Source organism: Musca autumnalis, unplaced genomic scaffold, assembly GCF_047663935.1.
Source record: "Musca autumnalis isolate F117 unplaced genomic scaffold, ASM4766393v1 scaffold_2, whole genome shotgun sequence".
Taxonomy (NCBI): domain Eukaryota; kingdom Metazoa; phylum Arthropoda; class Insecta; order Diptera; family Muscidae; genus Musca; species Musca autumnalis.
In genome coordinates, this window is record NW_027411755.1 from 151,476,355 (window position 1) to 151,494,584 (window position 18,230).

The 18,230-nt window shown below is 38.2% G+C and overlaps 1 protein-coding gene across 2 annotated transcripts in view; it reads left to right on the forward strand.

The window, feature by feature from the left end:
• The window catches only part of Hr38 (Hormone receptor-like in 38), a 214,961-nt gene that overhangs the window by 186,318 nt on the left and 10,413 nt on the right, over nucleotides 1-18,230 (forward strand). For both annotated transcript variants that reach the window (XM_073969553.1, XM_073969552.1), the window contains exon 2: nucleotides 16,244-16,848. In XM_073969553.1, coding sequence (XP_073825654.1) covers nucleotides 16,244-16,848 — 605 coding nt within the window. The remainder of the gene's footprint in view (nucleotides 1-16,243; nucleotides 16,849-18,230) is intronic.

An 18,230-nucleotide genomic window follows, 5' to 3' on the forward strand; every position in this document is an offset into this window, starting at 1 on the left:
AGTGTTGTGAATTTTCTTTAAAATATATTAAAAGCTAATTTTTCAAAACAATGATGAAGATTTATTGTTGCTTGAGCGTTTGATCGTGATACTCAAATATGTTCTCAAACAAATCCACAATTATGCCTAGGTTATAACTGAGGAACAGTACACGAGTACTGCTGCGGAAGTCCCTCGACAATATTCGATAAAACGAATTCAACGGTTATATTATCTCAAAAACAATTTATAATAATTGCAGGAACACAGCTAAAAAATTCTCCAAAACATTCTGTAATGTTTACACTTTTTTATCTCTGGTAGTTGGTCATAAGTATCATTTAATAATCCACTATTGTAACTCAGTTAGGGTATGGTATATAATAAGAAACTGCCGTGATTGGCTTTAGGTTGACACTGAATTCCACGTTGTGTCACCTGACAAACTATTTCATGGCAAGTCCATACTTCCTCATATAATAGCTTAAAAACTCTAAAAAACACCCTCCACCATAAAATATACTGAAATTTTATGAAATAATTCATTTTCAGGAGGGTTGGCATTTTTTATTTGGGATGAAGACTTCTATTTTGCTTTTCAAAATAGTCAGGCTTAATCCCATAGTCGTTGTTTTAATATTTCATTAAAACAACTTTAATTAGAGGGAAAAAATTGGCAATGTTTAAAATGGGATAAGGCAGGGAAGACTATAGTTTCAGATCTCGCCACAGATCTTCATCAGTTCCCTTGTTTCTTGTTTTTCAACAAGAAACTTTTTTATACCCAAGTGTCAATTGCTCGCTCAAAAGTGTCCAAAGAAACACTCTGATCGAGAATTTCTTTGCCACTACCTAAACTCGAGAAACTTCACTTGAAAACAAAACCAACAAAAAAATTTAGGTAGTGCCAAAGAAATTCTCGACCAGAGTGTTTCTTTGGACACTTATCAAGGGTCATACCAAGAAGTAGGCCTATGTTAACAATATTTTTGGAGAAGTTTTGTGACCACTAGGACACTCAAATGTCAAAATACAAGTAGTTCGGTCAACAAATTTATTTATAACACTGAAATTACCTAAAATCGGGAGGCACAGTTGTTCGGGTGCTATAAAGAAACATAGACCTATGACGATAATTTTTGGTAGAGAAGTTTCGTGGCTGCAGGGAACCCCAAATGTCAAATTCAGTCGGAAAATGCAGTTAAAATCCGCAAAACACCGAAAATCGGGAGGTGCCGTTATATGGGTACCTCCATATCGAGATTACAGCGAACATCAAATGTCACATTATGGGTAGTTCAGGCAAAAAAATTAATCTAAAACCCTCAAAAACCCAAAAATTGGGAGTAACTGTTATGTGGGGGTTATACCTAAATGTGGACCTATGTTGAACAATAACAAACCCAGCTTCTAATACCATATGTTGTTGTTGAGCGCACCGGAAATTAATCGTTCCTGCAATTCAATTGCAACGGTCACCGTAATAAAGTGAGCAAAATAACGGAATTCCTGCACCGAGCTCTTTAGGTCTGTGGCAGGGTAGAGAGCAGAACCCCAGGCCATGGATCTGTTCCGATTGCCAAATCTACATCCACCACATACTTGCCAACATCGGTGAGATCTAATGGATGTGGGCAGAGCACTTCCGAGGCTACACTGGACCTTACCGCCTCCAGGACTACTGCGATAGAAGTTATGATGCATCTCCCAGCGTGACTCCAACTTCGTCGTCGGAATGCGAGACAGCCCCGCAGTCTTCCCAACAACAACAACAAACGTAGCATCTAACACCACATGTTTTTCCTCAGCGCACCGAAATTCCATAGTTCCTGCAATTCAATTGCAACGGTCTCCTCAACAAAGTCAGCGAAATTGTAGACTTTATGAGTCGGTCGCCGCGATCCACGAAACAAAGCTCATGTCACCTGTTTTAAGAAAGGATCATACCAGAAACGGAGGAGGAGGAGTACATGTCTTCCTTATACACCAATCTATTTAGTACAGACCTATCTCACTTGAGCTTGACTCCAGTGACCCATACATGGAATGGAGGGCAATAATCGTCTGGTGCTAGGGGACTTTAATATGCATCATTAGCTTTCCGTCCTAGGCAATAACCAGTGGCAAACAGCACTGGCTAGGAAATATGCGTCCCTAAAAGGATACGAGGAGACTGTCACAGCTCGCCAAATTTCATCAGTAAGTCAAACTGTTTGATAAATGACGTGGCCTGGCTACCCGTCATTTCTCTTGTCTCATACCATATTTCGATCATCGTTTCCGTAACGAACCAACCGACTTCGTAACCTCTGAACGGCGTACTTTTCCTGAACAATGAAAAAGCTGGTTGGCAAGGGTTTAGAGAATTTACTAATTACCGCTTCAGAGAGCAGTCCATTGCTTCTCAGATTCTCAAGTAGCTGAGAAATTTGTCTGGGACATCCAGACAAAATTTCCCAGCGGGGGCGAGTGGCTAAACCATATGAAGCAATGTAAAACTGTGGGTTAAAATACTCTCGAACCCGGCCGGAAGGATGGTAGAATGGCTGTTACTTTCAACGACGTGGCAGTCACCGATCCGAATAGGTGCGCTTTTTATTTTAACTGGCAAATTTATAGAGCATCATGGGCGAAGAGGAGTGTGCTACGCCATATAAGAGCGCTCCCTGTCGAAGATTTACCACCGCAATTTACGATGAGAGATATTAAACCGAAGTTGAGTATTTGAGAAGTGTCCTCAATCTTTCGCTAGCCAGCAAGATACGAATGTCAGTAGAGGCGAATCGTACAGGCCGATTTCCCTCTCGTCGCCGGTAGCGAAGATTCTAAAGCCACTACTCCTCTCCTTGATGAGAAACAGGTTCCCAATTGTCCAACACGACATTAGTAGTTTGTGGATTGCAGAAATAAGAAGTCCGTAGGGTTAAATATTGAATTCCCCAAGGCGGGGTGATATCTCCGGAACTGTTTAACCTCTAACTTTCTGGAATTCGACACGCACCGGACGGCATAGAGACCGTAAGGAATGCGAATGATTGCATGATCTTGGCGTCTGGTCCTGTTGTCTATGACATGTGTCAAATAATGCTCGATGGTGTCCTGATTCCAATCACTAACTACCCCATGATGTAGGGTGTAATGTTCGACAGAATGGTTAAGTCATATGCGCAAGCCACGGCTATTTGCGATAGGATCACAAGTAAGAACAAGATTCTCAAGTCGCTGGCCGGCAGCACTTGGCATGCTGACAAAGAAGACTTATTGATGTCTTGTAAAGCAATGGGCCTGTCTGTGGTAAGTTATGCGGCATCAGAGTGGTATGCAAATGTTAGCCATATACAGTGGAAGAATATTCAAACCTGCCAAAATGCCGCTCACACTGAGGACTACAACAGGGTGCCTCCTCATGGCACCAGTGGACCATCTTCGATACATCAACACAACAAGATATTGTCGATGCAATACCTGCTTGGGTGTTACCGCCATGAGCATCCTTGCCACGATATAGTGGGCAAGCTTTCCCCACTCAGGCTCGTCAGGAGATATCTTTATGATCTAGAGCGAGAGGTTTAAAGGTAAAAACGAGCAACGGGTCTATCAGTCAGGCTTGAATAGCATTCATACTGATGCGCAGATAGTACAAAGGTACAATGAATACCGAGTACGGCACCCCAACCCCTCTCCCCCTTCCTCCATGGCAGCAGATGTATTTGGTCGTCTACAAAGTTCCCCTTCAGTTCGTCTATAAAGACTCCCCTCTGGTAGACTATATGGGCTCCATCAAGGTTGTCCAATAAACACTCAGTTTAGGTAGCCACTGAAGTCTCCTTTCCTTCATGTGTAGCAAAAACTTGTAACCCTGTTCTGTCCCAATACCTCCCGATTTTTTGTATTTTAAGGATTTTAGCTAAATTTTTTGACCGAACTACCTATAACTTGACACTTGAGGTTCCTAGTGGTCACAAAATTATTCCACCAAAAATTGTTTGTATATAGGTCCATGCTTTGGTATAGCCCCCATGTAACGGTACTTCCCGATTCTCGGTATTTTGAGGATTTTAGCAGCCTTATTTGTCCGAACTACCTGTAATATAACATTTGAGGTCCTCAGTGGGCACAAAACATCTCCACATAGGTCCATGTTTTGGTATAGCCCCCATATAAAGGTACCTCCGGATTTTCGGTGTTTTGAGGCTTTTGGTACATTTTTACCGAACTATCTGGAAATTGACATTTGAGGTTACAAGTGGTCTCAAATCATCTCCATGGAAAATTGTCAAAATAGGTCCATGTTTTGGAATAGCCCCCATGTATTGGTACTTCCCGATTTTCGGTACTCTAAGGATTTTAGCTACATTTTTGACCAAACTACCTGTAACTTGACACTTGAGGTTCTTAGTGGTCACAAAATTACTCCACCAAAAATTGTTAATATATAGGTCCATGTTTTGGTATAGCCCTCATGTAACGGTACCTCCGGATTTTCGGTATTTTGAAGATTTTAGCTGCCTTTTTGACGGATTTGCATGTAATTTGACGCCTGAGGTTACAAGTGATCACAAAACATCTCCACGGAAAATTGTTAACATAGGTCCATGGTTCGGTATAGACCCCATGTAACGGTACTTCCCGATTTTCGGTTTTCTGGGGATTTTTGGTAAATTTTTTGACCTGATTTTAGGTGTTGCAGGAGTTTAGCTGTATTTGTTGACCGAACTATCTGTAATTTGACCTTTGAGATTTCCAACATAGGTCCACAATTTGATATAGCCACCATATAAATGTGCCGCTAGATTGAAGACATTTTAGATCAGAGTAAATTTACGCTCACGGGAGACTCATTGCCTTACATAGTTTTAGATACATTTTAAGACCTAGTTTATACATTTGGGGTATCCGTGGTCAAAAAATAATTATTCCATTTTTTATTAACGATTTTTTACTTGTTCACGTTAAACCTAAACACCTCTTAGAATGCCAGGAATGTTTGAAAATTCCATTTTTCTCACAACAAAATTCTGAACCAATTCTAAACAGAAATGCGGGTACGCATTTTCCATGAATCGGAATGAATGATTGATTATAATCCCATAATTAAATGATTGCTAAATTTTCAAATCAACTTTGATTAATACTCAAAATGTTGCTATGAGAAACGATTAAAAGCAAAGACAAAAAAACTACTGGCCAGCCTCTAACTATGCGCCACAGCAGCAAAAGCACCACCACCACAACCGCTAACAGCATTGCCCAATCCTCAATGAGAGGAATTATTTTTTAAGAAGAAAAAAAGTTTAGTTTCTTGTCTTCTTCTTTTTTTAATATTTTTATTTTACTGCCAAAACACTGCCATTGCTGAACATTTCCGTTGGGCGTCGTTACAACGACAACAACATTCATTATCAAGACGCTTGAGATACGCGTGGCACATGCGTTTTGCACCCAAAGACTGACATAGTCCGGCAAAAACAAGTTGTTCACCTACATTTCGTGGTGTTTAAAAAAAAACCCAAAAGCTGGTCCCAACCACCCCAAGCAATTGCAGCAATTGTTGGTCGAGAGAGATCATGCATGTTGTCTGTGTTACCGAGTTGCTGGCTGGCTGTGTGTCATTTGTTGCAACAACTAACCAACCATCAAACGTTTACCACCAGACCACAACACTTGTTCACAGATGAATGACACTGTCGGTGATAATGACGATATGAACGATTGTTGGGTTGTGATGCTAATGAAAAATCACCATGGCAACAGTTAAAAAAAAACCTCCGATAACTTGGAAGAGGTGGAAAATAAACTGCCATTGGCTAAGGCGGGTCAATTTTAATAACAAGAATTTTATTAGCGGCGAGCTAATAAATCTTTTATCAAAATTGTATTTTTTAAAACCGATAAACCTCCCGCTATAGTCAAACCAGAAAGAGGATTGTGTTTTATTAATCGAAAAATGATGAGGAAGAGAGTGGTGTCGGAAGCAAAAAAAAAAATGCGTGTCTATATTATGAAAAAATATTGGGTTTATATATAAGATATTACAGAAAGTTTTCAATTGATGATGATGGACCAAGGTCCACTAATAATTGAAGGAGAATCCTGAAATAAGAAAGATGCGCTTTAGGCGAAGTTTGTACAAAACATAAACGATATCATATAACAAAAACTAGAAGCTATACTGAAATCAAGAGACTATCATGGCTTTGCCTAGCTCCAGACTATCCTTAAGAGACTCTACAGGCCATCAAAGGAAGTCAGAAGTATCTGAAAACTTAGAAGATATTTACAATGACCCTGTGACATCACGATTTTCCCACCATTGGCGTTAGTGATGCCCAATGCAACCAAAACGGACGGAAGTCTTTGATCAACATCATAAACAAGGTGGTTTTGATTGGTTGTTGTTGTTTGCTTTTTTGTAGCGAGACACAAAACTGCTAATAACGCTATCATATTTCATGGAATTTCAAATTCAAAATTTTTATGAACACAATTTTATTTACTTGGCAATAAATAATGCTAACAACGAGCATGTAATGTTTTGCCAATCACACGGGAGGAGAGTAAGCAACGCTGCTTCAAGGGGTCCTATTCCATAGAATAATGAAGTGATCAAATGCATTTTGATGGAAGCTCCAACAGTTTAAGTAGGCATTGCTTAGCTAGAGTTATTATTGTGAACTATGTTAGATGCATATGTGCATAAATACTTATGTGTGTGTGTTTGTGTGAATATATTTCCCGATATTTCAAGCAATTTAATAACATCATGCACATAAAGTGTTGTCCAAGGTGCAAATAGTGGTGGCATATGACTACGATAACACATTGTAAAATGTTTCTACTGGAATCTGGAAGTGCATTTGACAAAGCACAGTGTGACAAACGTTTGCAGAAATTACGTAGTTAAATTAGACGAACAATGCAAACAAGTGGCGCCCAACGTTGATAAACTGAATGGAGTTTTCAGAGAGTCTTTATATACCAGCTGAAAAGAGACTTAATAGATGAGTTGAAATGAGTCTCCATAGATGAGCTGAAGCGAGTATTTATAGACAAGCTGAAGGGAGTCTCCATAGAAAAACTGAAGTAGACTTTATAGACGAGCTAAAGGGATTCTTTATGAAAGACTCTTTTAAGACGAGCTAATGGAAAAATCAAAGAAAGTGGCGCCCAACTTGACAACCTGAAAGGAGTCTGTAAAGACGCACTCAAGGGTGTCTTTATAGACGAGCTGAAGCATGTCTTAAAAGACAAGCTGAATGAAGCAAGTCTTTATAAACCAACTTGACAACCTGAAAGGAGTCTGTAAAGACGCACTCAAGGGAGTCTTTATAGACGAGCTGAAGCATGTCTTAAAAGACAAACTGAATGAAGCAAGTCTTTATAAACCAGAGGCAGCAAGACGAACTGATTACGAACTGAATAATTTTTTTAAAACGAGATAATGGGAAAAATCCAAACAAGTGGCGACCAGCGTAGACAATCTGAAAGGAGTCTGTATAGACGTACTGAATGGAGGCTTTATAGACGAACTCAAGGGAAGTTTTACAGGCGAGTTGAAGGGAGTTTTATAGACTTTTTAGGGAGTTAAAGGGAGTATTTATAGACGAGCAAAAGGTAGACTTTATACACGAGCTGAAAAAATCTTTCAAGACGAGCTAATGGGAAAAATCAAAAAAAGTGGCGCCCATCTTGACAACCTGAAAGGAGTCTGTAAAGACGCGCTCAAGGGAGTCTTTTTAGACAAACTGAATACGAGCTGAATAAATATTTTAAAACGAGATAATGGGAAAAATTCAAACAAGTGGCGCCCAGCGTAGACAATCTGAAAGAAGTCTGTATAGACGTGCTGAATGGAGGCTTTATAGATGAACTGAAGGGAATTTTTACAGGCGAGTTGAAGGGAGTTTTATAGACGAACTGAATGGAGTCTCTATAGACAAAATGAAGAATGAAGAAAGCCTTTGTTACTAACTGAAGTAGAAGAGTTAAAGGGAGTCTTTAGAGAGCTGAAGGAATCTCTCAAGATGAGCTAATAGGAAAAATCCTAACAAGTGGCGCCCAACGTTGACAATCTGAAAGGATCCTGCATAGACGTGCTGAAGTGAGTCTTTATAGATGATCTGAAAGAAGTCTTTATAAACGAGCTGAAGGTAGTTTTTCGAAACGAGTTGAAGGTAGTCCTTTGAAACTAGCTGAAGGGGGTATTTATAGACGAACTGCAGGGAGTCTTTATGGACCACTGAAGGGAGTCTCTATAGACGCACGAAGGGAGCCTTTATAGATGAACTAAAAGAAATCTCTATAGACGAGTTGAAGCAAGTCTTTATAGACGAGCTGAAGCACGTCTTTATAGACGAGTTGAAGCAAGTCTTTATAGACGAGCTGAAGCACGTCTTTATAGACGAGCTGAAGCACGTCTTTATAGACGAGCTGAAGCACGTCTTTATAGACGAGCTGAAGCACGTCTTTATAGACGAGCTGAAGCACGTCTTTATAGACGAGCTGAAGCACGTCTTTATAGACGAGCTGAAGCACGTCTTTATAGACGAGCTGAAGCACGTCTTTATAGACGAGCTGAAGCACGTCTTTATAGACGAGCTGAAGCACGTCTTTATAGACGAGCTGAAGCACGTCTTTATAGACGAGCTGAAGCACGTCTTTATAGACGAGCTGAAGCACGTCTTTATAGACCAGCTGAAGCACGTCTTTATAGACCAGCTGAAGAACGTCCTTATAGACCAGCTGAAGAACGTCTTTATAGACCGGTCTTTTTAGACAACTTGAAGAAAGTCTTTGTAGACAAGCTGAAGCAAGTCTTCATAGCTCGTCTATAAGGCAAACGGGGCAAATAAGTGGTGCAACCAGTGACGAGGTGAAGGAAGTCTTTATAGACGAGGCGAGAAGTCTTTATAGATGAGCTGAAGGGAATATCTACAGATAAGCCGAAGGGAGTACCTACAGACAAGCTGAAGGAAGACTATATACACAAACTAAGGAAGTCTTTATAGACGAGCTGAAGGAGTCTTTATAGACAAGCAAAAGGGAATTTTTATACACGAGTTGAAGAATCTTTTTAGACGAGCTAATGAGAAAAATCCAAACAAGTGGCACCCAACGTAGACAATTTGAAGCGAAGGAATCCTTTATAAACGACCTGAAATTAGTCTTTCAAGAAGAGTTGAAGAGAGCCTTTATAGACGTACTAAAGAGAGTCTTTATAGACGAGCTGAAGGGAGTCTATACAGTCGAGTGGAAGAAAGTCTTTACAGACCAGCTGAAGGGAGTCTTTACCAGCGTACGTAAAAATACTTTATGAAACATTTCCAATGGCTTCGTTTCGTATTTTCCATAGGAAAAATACAAAACTTATGGGTTTGCATTTAAAAGTTTGTGGTTTTGTTTTGAGAGCGAAACGATTCAGAGCAATTGAAAAGTTTGTGACTTTGTGTGATTGGTATGGCAATCGTTTTGTTTGTCTGCGTTCACTGGTATTTACAGACGAACTGAAAGAAGTCTTTATAGACAAATGGAAGGGAATTTTTAGATCAGCTGAAGGGAGAATTTGTAGACGAACTGAAACCAGTCTTTATAGATGAAGTAAGCCTTTATAGATGTCTTTATAAATACAGCCCTTCTAAACTCAGTGGTCAAAACTAAACTTAATTCACGGTGCGCCTTAACTAAATTTAAATGAAAGGTGCTTTCCAAACAAAATCGTGAAAACCTAAAAAAGCTCTAAAAATGTGAACTTTGACCGTGATTTATTTGAAAATCCCTCCGGCGATTTTTTGTTATTTTGCTTTTTCCATCTATGAACATTGTAGTTTCAGAAACCGCAAAAACGTCCCAAGTGTAAGTACATTTTATTTAAATTTAGTTAAGGCGCACCGTGAATTGTAACTATGGAATGGAATGCAGCAATAATTTCGTAAATTGATCAAATGTGAACGATCTCAGGAAGTAGTGAAAGAAGGCGTAATACCTCAAATGGCGTCCAATGTAGACAAGCTAAAGGGAAACGGGTCTTTGTAGACAACCTGTATGGAGTCTATATAGGCGACCTAAAGCTAGTCTTTATAGACGATCTGATGTATTTTCATGGAGGAGGTTAATTCGATGCGGATTCCATTAAGTAACGGAAGCCTTAAAACAGCCAACTATGAACAAAAATTTGGGAACAATGATTAATATTATGAACTCATAGCCGAGAGGAACAGTGTAAAGTATTTAAGTTCAGTCCTAATAGTAGTGAAATGAAATCGCTGTAATCCGATCCTCATCGGTTATTTCAGAGAACAATCGTTAATGTAAAGTTATTTGTTCTAGACTAACGACCACAATGGGGTCATCTTAGGTAGGCTAAAGAGAGCCTTTATAGGCGGAGTGTTCATAGATGAGATGCCGCCCATTTCAATGCCAAAATCGTTTTGAGTATTTTCTGGAACACTGTGCACTCCTTTTTAAATGACGCTTTATTTAATCTAATGGCTGTTAGTTGCTTGCTGCTGATGATGATGAAGATTTTTGAGATGCTTTAAAGCTCTTGCACATGGTTATGTTAGGCTTTTTCTAATTAAGACTTCAAGATACGTTGTAATATTTTGGATATTTTGTGTGGAAATTGTGTTTGCGTGTTAAACGCAAACCAGCGTGAAAGAAAATGCAAAACTGTAAAGTTATTATTAAAAAAGTTTGGAGAATAATAAGCAAAGGATTGCGGATGGGTTTTTGGTGGCATGTACATGAACCGATATCAACACTAAGGCTTTACCAATATGACAGCAATTATTGGTCCTAATGGTAACCACGAAAATAGGAAAAAAACAGTGGGCGTTCAATGAATATCCATTGGATTTATTAGCGTTTAAACAAAAAACAAAAATGCCATAGAAAAATAAATCAAAAAAATTTATGAAAATTTCCTCAATGAAAAAAAGAAGTCAGCCAGCCATGTGTTTGCCAGCTACATATATGCATATACGCTGGGTTATTGTGAGATTATGTGCATTGCCTTATGCCACAAATCTCAGATAGATCCAATTCCCATGCTAGGTAGACGTTGTTGTTGTCGTTGTTGTTTGTGGGTTCAAAGTTTAGTGCATATAACATGTGTTGTTGTGCCATCATCATCCACATCGTCATCAACTTTTGCCGAAAAAAAGACAACAACTTAGAGTCGCTTTTTACTTGCTTGCAAAAATTGCATTGCAACAACTCTTCATCTGGGCATTAGGTATTCCAAATTACAACATCTTTGATTTTCTTAAAGCAAATAATAATAAAAAAAACAAAATCAAAGAAACTACGGAATATTTCTAATAATTCACAGATGTGTTAGTCTAGTAAGCATGGGATGGCTTCTTTTGGGCTTAGAAGATGCTGCAGAAAAAAACATAAACAAAAAATTTACATGATTTGTGGATTAAAATTTTGTTGGTACAACTTGGCAAAGGGGACTTTAGGCATTTGCAACTTTATGGGTCATTATTATATGTATGTTTCCTTTTGCTATTGGTTGAAATTTAAAAGTGCGAAATAAACAAATTTGAAGACTTTAAAATAAAAATTTCACATTAAAAATTAATAGCGAGGAGGTCCTCTTTTCATTTTAATGATAACTTTTAACTTTAAGATAACTCGAAGGCTATAAATCTTTTCGAAAAATCAAACAAAAGACAACTTACAATAATAGGGGTAGCCATATTTTAGAAGTCGAATATGAGGTTAAAAATTTGAGCCTATTATGATGAAAATGGAACATTTTTTATATGCGAAATTTAAATACATTTATGCGGTCACATCTATCACTCAAAATATGTTGTTGTTGCTGTCGCTTCAGCAAAATATTTTGAGTTTCTGTTCATTCAATTAAATTTGCTATTTTGCGTACATTAACGCAGTTTCTGTAGTGCATCATCTGCAGTTATTGGCTAAGCCCATTTCCACATATTATTGCCAATTAATTATTGTCGTATCTTTCATATAATTGTCTTTATGTCATTATGCATTTAACACTGTGCACCGGGTACAAAGAAGTGTTTAGCGTAGTTAATAGTAAATGCTTATTTTTAGTATATTATTTTTAAATACGTATTTCAACACATATTATTGCGTGGCATATAAATGTACACATAATTTGTAATGGCTAATAACAGAGAATTTGTTTGTGGTGATTGGGAAACAAATCGTAATCATTGAATTTAAGCGAGCAAAATTAGGCGAGTCTTTATAGATGCCCAGCTGAAAGGAGAATTTATAGAGGTTAGAAGCGAGCCTTTTGGTGAGAAGGGAGTGTTTATAAACGACCCGAAGGTATTCTTTAGAGGATAGCAGAAGGAAATTTTCATAAACACGCTGAGGGAGGTCTTTAAAGGCGACCAAAAGGGTGTCTTTATAGACGACCTGAAAGTCGTTTTTATAGACGAACTGAAGGTTGTCTTTATAGACGAGCTGATGTTCGTCTTTATAGAACGTCATGATGTTCGTCTTTACAGACGAGTTGAAGGTCCTCTTTATATACGAGCTGATGTTCATCTTTACAGACGAGTTGAAGATCCTCTTTATAGACGAGCTGATGTTCGTCTTTATAGACGAGCTGATTTTCGCCTTTACAGACAAGCTGATGTTCGTCTATATAGACGAGCTGAAGGTCGTCTTTATAGACGAGCTGATGTTCGTTTTTATAGACGAGCTGAAGGTCGTCTTTATAGACGAGCTGAAGGTCGTCTTTATAGACGAGCTGAAGGTCGTCTTTATAGACGAGCTGAAGGTCGTCTTTATAGACGAGCTGAAGGTCGTCTTTATAGACGAGCTGAAGGTCGTCTTTATAGACGAGCTGAAGGTCGTCTTTATAGACGAGCAGAAGGTCGTCTTTATAGACGAGCTGAAGGTCGTCTTTATAGACGAGCTGAAGGTCGTCTTTATAGACGAGCTGAAGGTCGTCTTTATAGACGAGCTGAAGGTCGTCTTTATAGACGAGCTGAAGGTCGTCTTTATAGACGAGCTGAAGGTCGTCTTTATAGACGAGCTGAAGGTCGTCTTTATAGACGAGCTGAAGGTCGTCTTTATAGACGAGCTGAAGGTCGTCTTTATAGACGAAGGGAAATGAATCTTTATAGGGATGGAGTCTTTATAGACGAGTTGAATGGAGTCTTTATAGATGACCAGAAGGCAGTCTTTATTGCTGAACAGGAGGAAGACTTTATAACCAAATGGAAGGGAGACTATATGGACGAAAGGAAGGAAGTCTTTAGAGACGAGCGGAAGGGTGCCTTTCTAGACAAATGGAAGGGAGTCTTTATAGACGAACGGGTGGAAGTCGTCATAGACGTGTTGAATGGAAAATTTCGTCGGTCTATACCGACAAATTCCTGCGAAAAGTTTTTAGACTCAAAGAAGACTAATTACCAAATTTCCGATATTTCGGTAAGATAATGTGGCTAAAACCTGAAAAATATCAGAAATCAAGAGGTATGATTCTACGTGGAATAAGGTAGACGTGGATCTATACTAATAATTCTTTTCAGGAATACTTTATAACCCCCTTTATAACTTTATAACCCAGTGAAAGACTAAATAACCAAATTCAGTCATTTGGAATTACGAACATCGGGAGGTACCGTTTATGGGGGTTATATTAACTCGTTGACCTATACCGACAAATTTCATATGGAAAGTTTTATAGCCCAAATGAAGACAAAATACCAAAAGTCAACCATTTCGGTGCAATATTGAGGCCACAACCCTCAAAATACCGAAAATCGGGAGGTACCGATCTAAGGGGGCGATATGAAGGCGTGAACCTATGCCGACAAAATTCCGGGGGAAAGTTTTATACTCCCAGCGAAAACTTAATATCACATATTAGCCATTTCGGAAAAATATTGAGGTCACAACCTTCAAAATACGGAAAATCGGGAGGTACCGTTCTATGGGGGCAGTATGAAGGCGTTGACCTATACCGACAAAATTCTGGGGGAAAGTTGTGTACCCTTAACGAAGACTAAGTGCCAAATTTTAGTCATTTCGGTGTGATAATGAAGTTGAAACCTTAAAAATACCGAAAATCGGGTGGTACCGTTATATGGGGGCTATATCAAAACGTGGACCTATATAGCCCATTTGCAAACGTCCTAGGAGTAACAAAAACTTCTATACCAAATTACAAAGCTCTATCTTAAAAATTGCGAGCTGTATCTTGATTTCAACAGACGGATGGACGGACATTGTCATATTGACTTAGAATCTTACCCTGATCAAAAACATACATATATACTTTATACGGTCTCCAATGAATATTTCGATGTGTTACAATCGGGATGACAAATTTAGTTATACACTTCATATTATAAAAACTTAATTGTATTTTAAAATAATTTTTTAGCCACAACAATAAACAGTTACATTTTTTCATTGATTGGACCATAATTGCAGCCTTAGAGAATATTCTTTGGCCCATAAAAATTACTATGGAAAGAAAGATAGCTCGGGTTGCACGGGTTAAAGTTTACCTTTTGGGTTAAATGGAAAAATTTTGGGGGCAAATATCAAAAAAAATTGATTGTACTAATGTATATACTTTATGGGGTCTCCGACGAATATTTCGATGTGTTACAAACAGAATGACAAATATAATGGAGGAGGATATATCTTATGAGTGATACCATCCACACTCAAAACACTTTTAATATGTGCCCTAATAATTCGTAAAAATATTTTTAAACATTTTTCTTTCATCCCAGCCGCATTTATTCCCACCCTTGTCTTATTTACGTTGTAATAAAAATAATGTCACATTACTGATTGGAGGAATTTATTTGTTGGCCGGCCCTACCTACAAACCCTTAAAAATATTGTTGTAATTGTTGTTCACTTTCTGACAACACGGTGAACATGCGCTAACCACAAAATTATGTTTTGTTTCATTATTTTCCTGTTTCTTCTTGAATGTTCACATAAGCGTGAAATTCCTTAGAAAAGTTCATTTTCAATTTTTTTCTTCAATCTTTTATGTAACTCCGCCTCCAGACAGATCGTTTATGTTTGCACAGATGGTAACACCACATTTCACAACGGGAGGTCTTTACATAACACGTTGAACGCCAACAACAGAAACAACAACAGTACAACACTGTTTATGTACATAGTTGGGGAATAATCCTCCTCGAATTGAATTAAAAATCTAAATGTCATTATTAGTCTCCAAGGTATTGTTCTTTTGGTTGAGGTATTTTCATGGATACACTACAGTTGGGGAGAGATAATATTGGTTGATGTCCTGGTTTGTAAAAAACCGATTATGTTTTTGATGTTTGAAAAAAAAAACTTAACACAAGGATTATGAGTCTGATATTCCTTGAAAAAATCCAAGTTAATGGCTCTGAAGTGCATTTTAAAAAATATTTATTATCATAACCATGATAATGATTTTGAAGTTTCTTTAAAAATATCAAAGATTATTTCTTTCAAAGTCCTAGAAAAATATTCTTAAAAGATCCACAATGAAGGCTATACAATTCCCTTAAAATATTTTTAATAATTCATAAAAATATTCTTTAAAAATTAATGCTAAAAAATTAATGAAAATATTTTTTTCAAATCACCATTAAATGGCTTTGAAATCTATGGATTCTGTTAATGTGTAATTATGATTCTAAAGTTCCTAATAAAATAGCCTGGATTATGGTCCTTCAAAAATATTTTTTAAACGAAGCTCCACAACTACATCTCGGAAAGTCCTTCAAAAGACAATGACTTCTGGGATCCCCCATAGATGAAAGAGCTTTCCCCTAAACCCTTCATAGCTTCTATTAAAGTCGGCTTTACCCCAACGCTTACTATAAATTTTCCTCCTTTCTTGTTTTTGTTGTTATCATAAAACTCATTAAATTTAACTTTTCTTTTATGGTATGCTTAGTTTTTGTTTATATGTATGTATGTGCATGTAAGTGTGTGTGTTGTGATTGTATTAAACCATAACTAATCACATAAATTAATAACATTTGGTGAATTGTTGGTGTTGTTATGCTTTTTTTGTAACGTTTTGTTTAAATGCCAAAATTGTTACGACTCCACAAGAGATTCCACAAGATTCCCTGGAAAGCTTCATAGTACCAAGCAACCACTTATAGTTTAGAAACAGATTGGAGAATTGCTACGACCATTAAAAGCTTCAATTTTATTCCATTATAACTTCATTGTATTTATGGGATGTTTTTTTTTTACTTCATTCAATTTTTTCTTGTTTTTGTTGGTCTTCTTACAGGTGCAGCATTTAACACCAGCGCCAATTTACAAGAAGAACGTGCAGCAGCACCACCACAAACAACACCCACTAATGGTACTAGTGGGCTGGTAGTGGCGGCGACAACGTCGAGTTCAGAATTAACAAAGGCAACAAATACAACAGCAACAACAACAATAACATTTAATAGAAGTTCACCCAGTAAGACATCAGGAACAGCAGCAACAGCGACAACAACAACTACACCACCGAAGATCTCAGCAATAATAGCAAATGCAAACACGGCTGTAAGCAACAAGAATAATAACAACACTGTATCAACAACAACAGCAGCACCCAGCAGCAGTGCAACAACATTAACAATACAGAGCAATAGCAGTAACAATAACAACAACAACAGCAATCGCAATAAAATTCTACAAATAAAAACTGAAAAGCAAACGGAACAAGACTCCTCCACAGCAACAACAATATCATCCTCTTCACAAACAGCAGCAACAACAACAACAGCTGCAAAATCTTCCTCTTCATCTGTCTCAATATCCTCAAGTAGACATCTTCACAATAATCCAAAGGCCCGGCTGACAAACGTTACGACCACAAGCATGTTACTATTGCAACCAAATGTGAGTACCTTTGTATTATATAGCGATATTTTTATAGATGAGCGGAAGGTGGGTCTATTTCGACGAACGGAAGGGAGCCTTTTTCGATGAGCGGAAGGGAGTCTCTTTAGGCGAACGGAAGGGAGCCTTTTTCGATGAGAGGAAGGGAATCTTTATATATGAGCGGAAGGGAATCTTTATAGACGAGCGGATGGGGTCTTTATAGACGAGCTGAAGGGAGTCTTTATAGACGAGCTCAAGGGAGTCTTTATAGACGAGCTCAAGGGAGTCTTTATAGACGAGCCGAAGGGAGTCTTCCCAGATGATCGGGAGGGAGTCTTTATATATGAGCGGATGGGAGTCTTTCTAGACGAGCTGAAGACCATTTTATAGACGAGCTGAAGGACGTTTTATAGATGACCTGAAGACCGTTTTTATAGAAGGTCGGAAAGGATCCTTATAGACGAGCAACAGGAAGTCTTTATAGAGGAACGGAAGACGAGCGGAAGATAGTCTTTATAGCCGAGCGGAAGGGAGTATTTATAGACGAGCTGAAGGGAGTCTTTATAGACGAGCGGAAGGGAGTCTTTATAGACTAGCTAAAGGGAGTCTTTAAAGGCGAGTGTAAGGCAGTCTTTATAGACTAGCTAAAGGGAGTCTTTATAGACGAACAGAAGGGAGTCTTTATAGACCAGCCGAAGCGAGTCTTTATAGACGAGTTGAAACGAGTCTTTTGTAGACGAGTTGAAACGAGTCTTTTGTAGACGAGTTGAAACGAGTCTTTATAGAAGAGTTGAAACGAGCCTTTACTATCGAGTTAAAACGAGTCTTTATAGACGACTTGAAACGAGCCTTTATTATCGAGTTAAAACGAGTCTTTATAGACGAGTTGAAACGAGTCTTTATAGACGAGTTGAAACGAGTCTTTATAGACGAGTTTAAACGAGTCTTTATAGACGAGTTGAAACGAGTCTTGGTAGACGAGTTGAAACGAGTCTTTATAGACGAGTTGAAACGAGTCTTTATAGACGAGTTGAAAGGAGTCTTTTGTAGACGAGTTGAAACGAGTCTTTTGTAGACGAGTTGAAACGAGTCTTTTGTAGACGAGTTGAAACGAGTCTTTTGTAGACGAGTTGAAACGAGTCTTTTGTAGACGAGTTGAAACGAGTCTTTATAGACGAGTTGAAACGAGTCTTTATAGACGAGTTGAAACGAGTCTTTATAGACGAGTTGAAACGAGCCTTTATTAACGAGTTGAAACGAGCCTTTATTAACGAGTTGAAATGAGTCTTTATAGACGAGTTGAAACGAGCCTTTATTAACGAGTTGAAACGAGTCTTTATAGACGAGTTGAAAGGAGTCTTTTGTAGACGAGTTGAAACGAGTCTTTTGTAGACGAGTTG